This window comes from Neltuma alba, unplaced genomic scaffold (assembly GCF_004799145.2).
Source record: "Neltuma alba isolate B1F8T4 unplaced genomic scaffold, ASM479914v2 tig00006417_pilon, whole genome shotgun sequence".
NCBI lineage: Eukaryota > Viridiplantae > Streptophyta > Magnoliopsida > Fabales > Fabaceae > Neltuma > Neltuma alba.
The window spans coordinates 54,338-68,379 of record NW_021634457.1 but is presented as its reverse complement, the minus strand read 5'-3'; the positions used below and the strand labels follow the sequence as shown (position 1 = coordinate 68,379).

General features: G+C 33.5%; 1 protein-coding gene across 4 annotated transcripts; it reads left to right on the top strand.

Annotated features, from left to right (window-relative positions):
• The first annotated feature begins 431 nt into the window (after nt 1-431).
• LOC114750303 (uncharacterized) lies at nt 432-2,483 on the top strand. 4 transcript variants are annotated; one of them, XR_003740645.1, is made up of 3 exons: nt 432-758; nt 1,253-1,319; nt 1,467-2,483. XR_003740645.1 is itself a non-coding variant. In XM_028938873.1 (3 exons), the coding sequence occupies exons 2-3, from the start codon at nt 1,584-1,586 to the stop codon at nt 2,081-2,083; spliced, it is 423 nt and encodes a 140-aa protein (XP_028794706.1). In that variant the 5' UTR covers nt 433-1,319; nt 1,467-1,583; the 3' UTR covers nt 2,084-2,483. The 4 variants fall into 4 exon arrangements, 1 of the variants encoding a protein (XP_028794706.1); XR_003740643.1 differs by having other exon boundaries at nt 432-794; XR_003740644.1 differs by having other exon boundaries at nt 432-1,319; nt 1,467-1,546; nt 1,674-2,483.
• The last annotated feature ends 11,559 nt before the right edge of the window (nt 2,484-14,042 follow it).

The window sequence follows — 14,042 nt, the reverse complement described above, 5'->3', positions numbered from 1 at the left end:
TCTCAAAGTTTAAAGGCACAATTTCTCCTTGTGTTGTTCCATAAAATTAATGCTCAAAATTAAACAACTCTGTAAATTGTTCAACTGGCATACTTAAATCCATTCTATATAATACAACAGCAAGCCCACTAAGTTTTTAAAAGAATACAAGAATTATAAAACACGATAATAATTTTTATTTATCCAAACTATGCATAAAAACTTTTATTTACCAAACAAGTACTTTTAAATAATAATATTGTTGATGGCTTGATGCATCCTATCCCACCACATCATCAGCAGCTTTCTAAAAACACATCCTGAGCATCCACTTTTCAATAAGCCTTGACTCGATTTCAATATTATATATCTTCTCCTCTCTCTAGTTTGGCCGTCTTCCACTCTGTTTGCAACTTAGGTCCTTCTCCGTCCCATGTTTGTGTTTGTTATTCGTTCATGATGCGTCTTTGCTTTTTTTTTCCCCCTAAAGACTCCTCTTCTTCTATCTGAATCTATCTTACTGTTGGGTTTGGACTCCCTTCCTTTGTGGAAAAAGACCCAATATTTCAAGGTCATTTGAGTCTGACTTATTAAGGTGGAGAAGGAGCAGATTAGGGTTATGGGCGAGGTCTTATTTTAAGGCAGAATAGCAACCATTTAGGGAGAAAAGAAGAGAGAAAACTATTTTAATTCACAACATCTAGTGTGTTATTTGCAACGGTCGGATCATTGATCTGATGCCCAGTGTGAGAGAGATTGAGTTTGTCCTACAGCATCTGGTTCGGGTTTTCTTTTTCAGCTATTCATTTTCTTTTGTAAGCTTGTAGTTTTGGTTGTTTAGCTAGTTGTTTGTACTTCTTTATGTATCTGATTGAGACTCTCTGATACTCTGTTTTGATCATAGTGAAGTTATGATTTTCTTTGGTCTAGATGACCCGTGGCTTTTACCCTTGCATTGAGGGTTGTTAATAATTTTGGTATTTCTTGTACTATTTAACTTCTGTCATATGCTTGTTTTGTTTTCTTAAAAATTCTCACGGGCAGTGAGAAAATATATTCTCTATCTATAACTCATAGGCTTGAATACAATTGTGTTTTTTTCTCATCACTTACTCGGCTAGTATACATTATGTTAATGTTATTTGTTAGCTACTGTTAAGAGCACTCTGTTATCGCGATTTGATAACTATTGGGTTATAATTCATTGATACTTCCGATGTTTATTAGTGAAGTTTTGTTCCTAAGTGTTATCCTATAATCACTCTTGTTCCAGATTGTTGTTACTGTGTAGGAAGGTGTCACTCTCGCCTTTTCCATTCTTTGATGTGTTTGCGATTAAGGTGAGTTTGACGCACCATTGATCTCTTTTTTGTTTTTCGGAGTTTAATAGATGAAATAATTATCTACTGGGCACTAGATTTTTGTGATAGAAATATGAGAAAAACATACCTCATTTCTTTATTTAAGAGTTGGCTATCATGATGCAGGATTTTATTATCAGCCAAGAGGAAATATGGTTTGGGAAAGGAATGGGCGAACTTGTGATAGATATATACGCTACAAAGATGTGTGTGTGTGTGTGTGTATCTACCATATGAATTTCAATGGAGAATTGCAGTTAGCTTCTTTATCCGTTTAATCCTTAGTATTTTCTATCTATTTTTACTATATTATTAAGGGTGTTTTTTACATAGGTGCTTTTACCGAGAGTCTGATGGCAGAAGACACTAAATTAAAAGACCTTTTCGATGAAATTAGAAGCTTAACAGAGTTGGGCAATCATAAAGACTATGAATATACAACACGTATGGACCATTTTGAGACTCACCTGGTTGAGATGAAGACTTTCTTGGCTGAGATATCAAGAGGGATGTTGAGCCTTAACCATGCACTTGCCATTCCAATGAAGCAGCCCAGTTCTGACTTTCTAATGGCTGCAAATCTCACCAATGGAGCGATAAGGAGGATGATGAGTGACTATTACTCTTGCGAGGACCTAAAGCCTATACTTCAAGTGATTGACTTGAAGTTGGTGCAGTTACAAGAGCATAACAACACAGAAAGGTATAAGCTTTTGCTATCAGATGGTTCCCATTATCAATAAGGGATGCTTGCTACTCAGAACAACAAGTTGGTCCATGTTGGGAGATTGCAAAAGGGGTCTATTGTTAAGTTGACTGAGTTTATTTACAAAGTTGGCCAAAGTTGCAAGATTATCATCATTATTGAGCTGAATATGGTCCTTGATAGATGTGATCTGATTGGAGAACCTATTGGGGTACCAAGAGTTATACCTGTAAGTGGCAATATTGCTTGACCAAATGCGTTTGGGCCATCTCTAGATCATTTTGATAGGTTCAGCAACCTTTGCTGGTGTATTCCAAGAAAAGGCACTACACTTACATGTTTAGGCTATCTAAATTATGTTTTATGTCAATTATTTAGGATGTTTTGTGTCATTTATTGCAAGATAAGGTTAGTTGTTATCAGTTTATGTCTTAGAATGAATTGGTTTTTAGTAGTTGATGTCTCAGGCAACATGTGAGCTTCTGCATAACTCATACCTACTGTTACTCATCCAAATCTCAGAACCAGCTTGCTGGGATGAATTTAGCTTTTCAAGGTATCAAGATCCTATGCTTTTTTTTGGTAATCTATTTTAGTTGAAATCTATCTCTCGTTATAAAAGGAAGCATCATTACTTTGACATTATACTCACTTCGGTCGGCAATTTGAAGTTTATGCACCTTAGCTTGTCTTGATGTTTCACATCTTATACCCTAGCAATTTCAATGCTTTATGTTTTTCTTCAAGCTCTATCTTTTTTCATATTAAGATAAATATATAGATGAAGTATAAAGAGGAATAAACTAGATGCCCTTGTAAACAAATAAGGGCTTTTTGGTTGTCTTATTAATGCTGACCCCATAACCAAAATCTTATATTTTGTCATGAAAGCTGTACGGGGCTTTCTTTTTTGGTCTAACTCCTTCTTAACCAAAAAAATTTCATGAGGGAAGAAAAACATTGCATGAATAAATGACAAACAAGAAAAAACTATGAAAGTACTTGCAAACAAATATTATCTTTAGTCTTTACTATAAGAACTAGTTGACTAATTTGAATAGTTTAAGAAAATTAGTTAAGTTAGTTATTTATAATAAATAGGTGTTATTTTTTCTAAAATATTCTCACTAATCAAATGTCATTTGATGAAATATATAACATGTGCAACTATTAAAAGAACTATCTTAAAAAATAAATAAATATGAGAGACAAAATGAATTGGAGTATTGTATTTATGGATAAATTGAAAGTCAAACTGACTCTTATATTAAGAATTGAATGTGGCATGAACTTTTTCAGCCATTATTGGTGTTGACCTCTAACGAAACCTTGTTTTTCTGTGAGTATGATGTATTTGGAGTTTTGTTATGAAAGTGATTATCATGAGCTTAGAGCTTCAATGGTTTATTTGCCTATTACTTTTAAAAACTTTTTTTTTTTTAACAAAAGTGTATTCTTAGTCCAACTGTTTTTAATTCTTGAGAAATTTTCTCTAATGGCAGTTTAATAGTTGAGAAAGTTTGTGATGAAGCACATATTTTTTGAAATGAAATCACTACCCTGTATGTCCAAAATTTGAAGAACAAACTTTTGGATTAGTGTGTCCACTAATAACGAAAGATTGCAAATGGGTGTCATTCAAACCAAACCCGGTAGAGTAAATGTTTTTAGTAGTTCAATGTCACATCCTGAGAAATTTTACATGGACATAGGGAATCAAAAATTGGGATAAGGACCAATGTAGAAATTAGACGGGGAGATGAACTAACTTTTGAAGTCAAACCCCAATAAGATCCGGGTTTGCATTTTTGTAATTATCGGCCTAGGAAGGGCAAAATGGAAAATTTAGAGAAAAATTCTAGAAAATTCTTGAAAAAATGGGAAAAGTATAAATTAAAAGTTTTAGAAACTTGGTTGAGACTCGAAAAGTGGAATTATTATGAAAGTAAATGGTTATGGAATTTCCCGTAAACGGAGGTTTTTAGAGAAAATATTGCAAAATCTGAGAAAAATAATTATTTTAATTAGTTAAAGGCCTCAATAATTGTGGAAAAATTATGGAAAAACCATATAAATATTTTTCTGAATTTATAAAATTAGTTCTAGGTCTTAGAAGCTTAGGAATTAATTTTAGGAAATTTTTTTTTTTACAGTGACACTGACATAGGCCTAATCGGAGAAAATTCAAAATAAATACTTAGAGGTGGCAAAAAAAATTCTGAAAATTTTGAGATTATATTCTCATATTAAAAGGTGAATTATCATGGAGAGAAATGAATTTTCGGAAGTCTGGAAAAATTATGAAATGTTACTAGTGAATAGTAACTGATAAAGTTTCGAATTGGTTTGGGATTTTGATTTGGATTATGGGCCATCTTTTTGAACTAGTTCAAACCATTTGTGGGGCCCATATTGAGCACAATAAAATGGAAAATTAAGGGATAAATGTTAGAAAATTCTAGAGTTGAGACACATGGTTAAATCTGAAGCTATGAGACACTTGATGACTGCCAACACACTTCATTTCCTGCCACCTTGGATGTCCAAATTGAGAGGGGAATGACAAATTATATTTTCTATTAATACCCCCTCCTAAAATACAAAAAAATGTTGGAAAAATTGGAAAAAAGAGGGGAGGTGCTACCATTTTCATTTTTGACAGGAGACTGAATTTGTGGAGGTTTTGAGCAAGGAATCATTCATTTTATACTAGAAAAACATCAAGGTATGATTAAGCCTCCTTATCCCTAAGTTTTACACTAATTTAATTAGGGTTTTGAGTTGAAAATTTAAGTGTACATGCTGCCCAAAATTTTGATGGATAATGTGATGTTAGGGAAAGATAGAGACTTTAAATATCAAATGGAATAAGTATTTATAAGTGGTGTATGAATTGATTCTGGAAGAAAATCCACCTAAGGTTCTAGGGGTTCAATTCGGCCAACAATAGTACATGGGGCAGCAGTTTGTTTTAGCTTGATTTGATCATTCCAATGGGTTTAAAACATGCTTTTGTATAGGGATATATTATTGGGAAGTGCTTAAAATCATTAGAATCAAAAATGAAATTTTTGGAAGTATGTACCGCCTATTCGACCAACATGATTTCATGGGGAAGAAGTTTGATATTTAAAAATCTGATTTTATATTTGGATTCATCATGAAAAATTGTGGGAGGATGAGTCATGAGGTTATTGATTCTAAAGGAGGAATTATTTTGTTAAAAATCTAAGGAAAAACGGGAAATTGTTAAGTTAAAGATAAAGTGTTGTGTTTAAATGGTTTGGCTATTAATGTAGCCTATGTTTATACTTGATTTAATAGGTTTTGTGAGGAGGAATCAAGAAGGATCATTGTTCCTTGAGGTGACCAAGTTGGACAAGTGATAAAAGGTAGGTTTGAATTATAATTTGATTGTTTATCTTGCTTGTTTAAGGTGATGTATTGTTTGCTTGGATTGAGGAACTTGTGTTGTAATCTTAGTTGGTTAGATACCCTTGATTTATACTTTGGTCAAATGCATTGAATTGTGTTAGTCTGGAAGTGTTAATATTCCTTTTCTAGCATATTGTTGGATATGATTTCATGTGACTTAAAGATGTCTTGAAGTTTTATCACATGTCACATTGTAACTTGCTTGATTTGCATGATAATTGTAATTCAAATGCTACTGAGATTTCTATGAAATCTCATTTTTCCCTATGTCAATTTATTTATCATTTAGGAAGTGGCTATCCATGGATCAAGGCAAGGAGTTGGTATTGGGATAAAGAAGTTTGATGATCATTATATTATTTTGAAATGTCATGTGATGTATTACTAAACTTTATGCCAAGTTTGTAATGGATTATGAATAGTAATATGTTATAAATTATATTGGTATGACATTCCCAAGTGTTGAAATATTGAGTGGTAGAATGCCTAAGGGTATGGAAAAGGAAAAAGGAATATAAAATTCAAGAAAGAAGTGACTAGGGGATAAAATTACCTAAAATTAGAGGCAAAATGGTGACATATAAAATAATAAGCACATGATAGAATTTGGACCTAAGATTTTACAGGCCAATAGATCTCACTTTTAGCTTTAAAGCAAGGGCTAAACCATCAAATTTGGAGTTTTGTGTTAAGAGTTATGCCCTTCTAAAATTAGGTTAAAATCCTAAAAATTAAAAAATTGACCATATGAACAGTGCACCTTGTCGAATTTTTTGGTGCTGTTCTAGATGGAATTGAGTCCAATGAATATTTTTTTCTATAGAACTCTTAGCAAGCTTCACGTGAAAGTTGGAGCCACTTCATTTCGATCTTTCTAGAACTAGTTATGAATTTTCAAAGTTGGCCCGAATTCATAAAAACAATATACGGACAGAATTAAATGTGAAATTTTGAAACTGAAATTTTTTTGCTCAGAAATGCTAGGAAATGCGTTATAATGGTTCCAATTAACGTATAATATGATAATAAAGGAGGTGTTACATTCAACGTCATCTGATTGATTTTCACAAAAATCTATTTCCTACTATACTCCTTGTGAGTAGATTTACTGCTTTTAAATAAATAAACAAAAAACTCAAAAAAAGGACTTCAGTCACTCGAGTATTTGTAGCTAGTATTCAGTTTATAAGAAAAATATAAGTCACTTGTAGTATATTTAATTTTTTTTATTTTATTCTTATTTAGTTTTTATTGAAAAGAGAGAAAGAAGGAAAAAAGTATAAGGATGATTGGTAAACGTAGAGAGAAAGAAAAAACTTTTTAATGAGGATAAAATTGAAAATTTTTGTTAATTTAATGTATTCTTTAGTATGCAAGAATATATTGCCAATGACTTATAATAAGTATGAAAGTGACATGCGTATTTCCCTTTTTTCTTTCAGCTTTTACTCTCATCATGCGCATTTGCACAAGTAGTTTAGATGTAAATTGCTATAGCAAAATACCCAAATATTCAATATACAAAAGCTAACCAAAAAAAAAAAATCTCATGCTACTTACATGTATATATGACACATAGCACAAGCCGCTTAGAAGACATGAGAAAATTCACAATTTCAATTCATTAATAAAATATAAAACTGAAGATGCAAAAGTTTGGTGTTTAGATATCCTAGGAACCCTAACTCGCTCTAAAATTGTAACTTTTCTAACCTAATTAAGTAGCCGGAAAGCTTAATTACCATTATTAGACATGATTAGTTTTGATGATATCAAATATTATAGCAAAAAGTTGGCACCAAATGTTTATCTTATGCCTAATTACTATACTTAATGTGATTATCTTGTATAGTTTGGTTAAGAAAAAAAAGGAGTTATCGTGAGATTGATTTAAAAGAAGAAGAACATAGATAGAAGAAATAAGAACTTGTAAGATCAAATGGGAATATCAAGATTTAAGTTCTTAGATTTAATATTAAAAGTTACTATGTTCAACAAGAAGTTAGAGTGACTCAATTGGAAGTTAAAGTAGCCCACTTAGAAGTTATATCAACATATATTGAGTTACCATTCATCCAAACTCAAATATAACCTTCAAAGATGATTTTTACATGTGTCTTTTGAGTTCATTATCAATAAACACATTTATCCATAACCTTTTTGAAAAATCACTACTCTGTTATGCTCTGTTCTTTATTCAGCTCTGATATATATTTGGTATTTCTACAATATCTTCTAAACTAGCAATCTATTTGAAGTTAAACTTGATTCATATGAAACTACTCAGAACCTGATTTACGGATTCCAAGATCAACTCCAATGAATTTCATGTGAAGGATATATGCTGGTCGAAATATGGTACTGAGCTTTCACACCTTGTCCCTGATCTTTGGTCAATGTGATAAAGAGAACTTTGAAATTACAATGAATTTTGGAGTGGGAGTTATTGCGTTGGAAAGTAGACCTAAAAGATTTTTGCTGATAGGTAATTTGCAGCATTTGGAGTTGAATTGAAGGATTTTTGGTCACTCAAAGTTGATCTTCATTCTATTTGCATCAATATTTACTGATAAAGTTATTAATAATTTCAATTATCAATAAAATTTTCAATAAGTCATGATTTTTCAAGAAAAGAATCATTTATTGATAAGTTTATCGATAATATAATTTATCAATAATGACTCTAATAATTGTACTCAAATTTCAAAATGTTTGTTTATCTCTTTTAAAGCTAAATTTTTGATTTATCAATGATTTTATCAATAATCCTCTTTTGCGATAAAGACTTCAATAAGAAAGTTTTGAAATTTTTCTAAGTCTTACTTTTAGCAAATCCCTTATCAATAATATTTTCTAAGATAAGCTTTTCTTAATTTCATAAAAAGATTTTCAATAGTAATTATCGATAAGATTATCGATAATCTTGTTTATCAATAAGGTTATTGATAAGTTGCTTTGTTTAACTTTGAAATAGATTTTTTTCAAATTTTTCTTTTTGATATTTATCGATAAAATTATCAATAATTCCTTTTATCGATAAGATTATTGATAAATACAAGAACTTTGCAAGTTTTCAGTCATTAGTTAATCAATAAGTTTGGTGGTAATAATTTTAACATCTAAAATTAGATTATCGATAATTTTTTCAATAAAATTGTTTATAAAAAATGAATTTCAAGTTCTCATTTACTGCAATTTTCATAGCACTGAACATTTATCGATAAGATTTTCGATACTAATGATTATTGAGTTCTTCATCGATAAATAGTCTTTCAGTTCTGATATTTGATTCTTTAAGCTAATTGAGATTTATTTGTTTGAAAGTTGATTATTGATCATCATCTACTTATCTTTGATATTATGAGTTTTGAATGACATATTTGAGCAAGATTAATGCAGGATCCATTGTTCAACAGAAAAATGACAATGGTTAGCTACTTTATGGCAGAAGCTTCTAATAGCTAGTTTCAACAGTCATATTCTTCAAGCCAAATGGGAAGAAGATACTCAACGGTCAAATCGCTAATATCAACTATAAATAGAAAGAGCATATAAAGTTAGAAAAATAAAGAGAGCCTGAGCTCACAACGTCAAAGTGCTGAAATGCCAAATCAACATATCTTTATTTAGAGCTCCAAAAGAATACTATCTTTTATTGTGTTTCAGAGATTATGCACATATAATTCTGAGATAGAAAAAAGAGTTTCTTATGTGCTTAAGAGTCATTTATTGTTAGTGGCAGTCTCACCCAAGAGGGGGATGAATTGGGTGAGTTATAAAAATTTGCAAAATTAAAACTAAGAACTATCAGAAACAGAGAGTGAGTTTAGAAAGATTTCACCATAGAGAGGAAGACACGGGATTTATACTGGTTCGGTCTCAACCACTTGACCTACGTCCAGTCCTCAGAACACTTCTGAGTATTTCACTATGTTCCAAGATTGATCGGGCTCTCGGCGCCTCAGTACAGTAATTGAGACTCTCAATCACTTTCCCTTACTTCCCGTAAGGTTACAAACCCACTCAAGAGTCCACACTCTTGAGTATCACACAAGACGTGATTAATGAAGAGTAAGTAAACTCTCTTACAGAGTGAATAAATGATAATAACTGATGCTGTGTTATGGAAGAATAGAGTATTGAATGCAACAGTAAATAATCAACAGAGGGTAGCTCGCATATTCAATCTGTTCATTTAATGCTTCTTCATGCCTTTTATAGTTGAGGTCGTTTAGTAACCGTTAGACGAAAGAGCTTTTAGCCGTTGAGAGTCCGGTTGCGTGTTTTTCCAGTTGCAACGGTTTTTGCCATTAATGCTTCTGACAAGGTAGATTATAGGCTACTTGGACAACCCTTGGAGAGCCGTTGGGATTTTCTTCGTAATCTGCAAAACTATATTGATTCAATAAGCTTCTCTCTGTAAAGTAAGATCAAAAGTAGAACTGAACAAATGATAAAACGAATACTTATAGTTTACGGTTAGAATCAATCAGTTGTTAAATATGCTGGATAATAACTGAACGTGCTTGATCGAAGTGATCTTCGATACTACTTGATTGATCAAGTTATCGATTATTCTTAGTCAAAGCTTTTGAAACAGATAACGAAGATTATCGATCAAGTGATGGATTAACTGATTATCGATCCGGTGATCGAAGAGCCATGATCTAACAAAGATATGCTGATTATTGATCATGTAATCGATAATTTTCTGATCGATCAGGTGATCGATAAGCCACTGAAGTAAATACCTGCACGCAAAGTTATGAGGTAGTGTTCGATCATATTATCGATAAATGGCTGATCGATAATGTGATCGATAAATGGCGACAAAAGCAAAACATAGAATGAGTAAAGCGCATTACCATTTATCTGTCTTCTCATCAATAATCTGTTTATCGATCATGTGATCGATAAATACCTATCAAACTTGTATCCTGATATTCGATCATGCTGATTATCGATCAAGTGATTGATAATTTATTCCAGATTTTCATACACGACTAAGTTAAGAATGATCGATCAACACATTATCTAACACGTTATCGATCAAAGTTTCTGCTGAGTTTACTTACTTAAACAGAGATATTATCTATCAGCTTATAGATAAAACCTTGATCGATCAACATACTGAAACACAAATTACTTACTTTGTTATCATCAAAACCTTAATCCTAACATTCTCCCCCTTTTTTATGATGACAAAACATAGGTAAGAAATACTAACCAAATAACATCAGAAACAGTAAAATTAAAACAGTAGACAGATCAAAGTGAGAAACATACTTTACTGAAGGCATGAACTGTCAAAATACATTAGTAAAACTCAGAACATATAACAGTAAGGAGCTAAACATCAGAAAAAATAAAAACACATCAGAGAAAAAGAGACTCTTAAGCATCAGAATCCTTCTCCCCCTTTTTGTCAGCATCAGATAAAGAAGGGGAAGGAGTAGAAACAATAGGAATGGACAGGGGAATAGGAAGAGGGGGAAGGTGAGAAAGTGGAGAGAATAGTGGAACATGAAGAGAGGGAACCGGCTGAGGAACAGTGATTAGAGCCAAAGTAGGAGAAGGAGTGGGAGAGGTAGGGGTATTGGTGGTGAAGTGGAAATAGGAGAAGTGGATATAGGGGAGGTAGAAGGTCCAAGCTCATGATGAGGAGGAGATGGTGGATGATGGAGTAAGTCCTCAAAGCTAAAAGTAGTACTGGGGGCAGAGAAGTTGTTGCAGAGAGAGGCTACCATCCCTTTGAGCTCTCAAATCTCTCTATCAACATAATCAAATCTCTAAGAAACCTCCTTTTCCAAAACCATCATTTCTTGTCGGTGAAGGTCTAGGATTTTGGAAATACCCTCAAATTTTCTATCTGAGACTTCCCCATATTCTCGAGCAGTGACATAAACTCTCTTCTTAAACTCTTGGAGTTCAACCTGAAACATGTCCCTGAGAGATCTCTCCATGAATGAGGGTCCAGGGATATGAGAAGGAGCTGCAGTGGATTCGGCCTCATCCTGAGTCCTAAAGGTGCTGACAACTGGTTGCTTCCCTTTGTCCTTCTGAGGCACCTTTTGTGAGGGTCTAAAAGGTAGAGGGATCCTCATCTTGTGCAGCTGTGTAATGCTAAAGGCAGGAACCTTTGTCTTGGACTCTCCAGGCTCAAAAGGGGCAATGTTATTTGCCTGTAGGATGTATGTGGCCAACTAAGGGTAGGGGATCTATGTAGACTTGGATTTGTTAAGAACAAAATCCTTCATCTCATTATAGATCAAAGCCCCTATATTAATCCTTTCTCCACTGATTATCTGAGCCAGTAGCAAATAATCATCTTGAGTTAAGTGTGAAAGGATTATTCTATAATAATCACACATCTGTTTAGGTGGGAAATTTAGCTCACCGGGATAGTCATCACTTTGCATCAAAATTTTATAAGCCTTAATTTCATTCATATCTCCCCCTCTCACTGAATCTTGAGTTCCCAGCAATTCATTAATCTTAGTACCAGTAAGATGGAAGGTTCTACCTCTAAGTTTGACCCTTAAATAGTTATTTACCAGATTGTCTTGCTCATCATATTCTTCTACTGATTCCATATTACAGTAGAACCTTTTAATCACTTCAAGACAAAATTCTCCACCAATTATTAGCCAATTTGAATAATATTCCAGAGGATCACTCAAGTCCAAATTAATCTGTGTATTTTTCCTTAAACTCTCAATATCCATAGATACAACAGGACAAAATCTTCGGTTTGCAAAATCTGCCTTAAACTTAGCCGAATTCACATCTTTATCAAGGTTTCCAACTAATAATTCAGAAAAATCAGATGGAATACCTTCAGAGGGAATTTGCCATGCCATACCTTCACTGGCTATCTGCTTTTTTTGCCTTGGTTGCTTGGGAATGGGGATTCTTAATGCGGTCTCCATAGCTTTCTGAACTGAGGCTTCGTCATCTGACTCGGTTTCTGATTCCTTAGTGACTACCGGTAGCTTGGATTTGGACCGGGGAGATTTTCTTGGAGGAACGGGTTGCTCTTCAGTCTGACTTTCTCGGATTTTCAGGACACGTCTTTTCTTGGAAGATTCTTCCCTCACTTTCGGTCTATACCGCTTCCTAGTGCTCGAGGGAGTAGTGTTGCTCGATTAGACTTGTTTCTCAGAGCTTTCTTCCCTTTCCACATTCGGCTGTTTCACCCGTGCCATTTCAAAGGCACCGACAGATTTTGGAGAAATTAATCAGTTGAAAGAGAGTATTTTGAGTTTGGTGGTAGTCAAAAAGGTGGTGGAGATGGATTCGAGTGGATGGGTGACCAGAAATTTAATGGAATAGTGATTTTGGACCATTGCTAGAAACAAGAGAGCGGTTTTGTTCGAGTTAGGGTTTGATAACTGACGGGGGGTTTTCAAAATTTTAACGTTATAAAGTTCAAAATTATCAATCATGTTATCGATCAGCGGATGATCGATCACATGTTCGATAAATATAAAGAACACCTAAGGATACTGAAGCCAATTCTCGATCACGTTATTGAACAATCAATTATCGAACATGTTATCAATAAAGTTAGTAGATGAAATGCGTACCTAGTCTTTTTATTGATCATTTAATCGATAATCCGTTTATCGATCAACTTATCGATTAATGCTTACCAAAGTTTGAATAAAGTGTCGCAAAAGACTTGCCGCTTCTGATCGATGTTCTGATCGATAATCCATTTATCGATCAGCTTATTGATAATCATCATTCTGAATCTCTTCTTTTTCTTCACATGCTACATTTATCGATCAGGTGATCGATAAATTACTTCTTTGTGGCTTCATGATTATCGATCTCTTGTTTGATCATTCCATACTCTGTTTACCTCTGTTTTTCTTTGACAAAATAGAACTTCCTGTAAAACAAATTTCTATCCACTCCGATGCTTAAGTTAGTCATTTAATCATTAAAAAATTAAATTTAAAGATTCAAATTTGAGAGATAATATGAGATTTCTTACAACTCATTGGGATTTACCATTCCCAATTCTCTTCGAAAGAAGTTGAACTTCTGTTGATCTAAAGGCTTCGTGAAGATGTCAGCTATTTGATATTCAGTGGGAATGAATTCTACCTTTACATCTTTCTTTTGAACATGATCCCGAATGAAATGATGTCGAACATCGATATGCTTAGTTCGGGCATAATGAACTGGATTCTTGGACAGACTTATCGTACTCGTGTTATCACATAGGATTAGAATCTCTCGTAAGTTGATTCCTAGATCCTGTAGCTGTTGCTTTAACCATAGAATCTGAGCACAACAGCTGGCAGTGGCCACATATTCTGATTCTATTGAGGAGATTGCCACAGTATTCTGCTTTTTGCTTGACTAGGAGACAAGGCACCCTCCAAAAAATTGACATTGTCCACTGGTGCTTTTTCTGTCTGTCTTATATCCTCCATGATCTGCGTCTGAGTATCCCATTAGATGTTCTACTCCCTTCTTTGGATACTAGATTCCCAAATTTTGAGTTCCGACAAGATATCCGAGAATTCTCTTGACAGCTTCTTCATGTGACT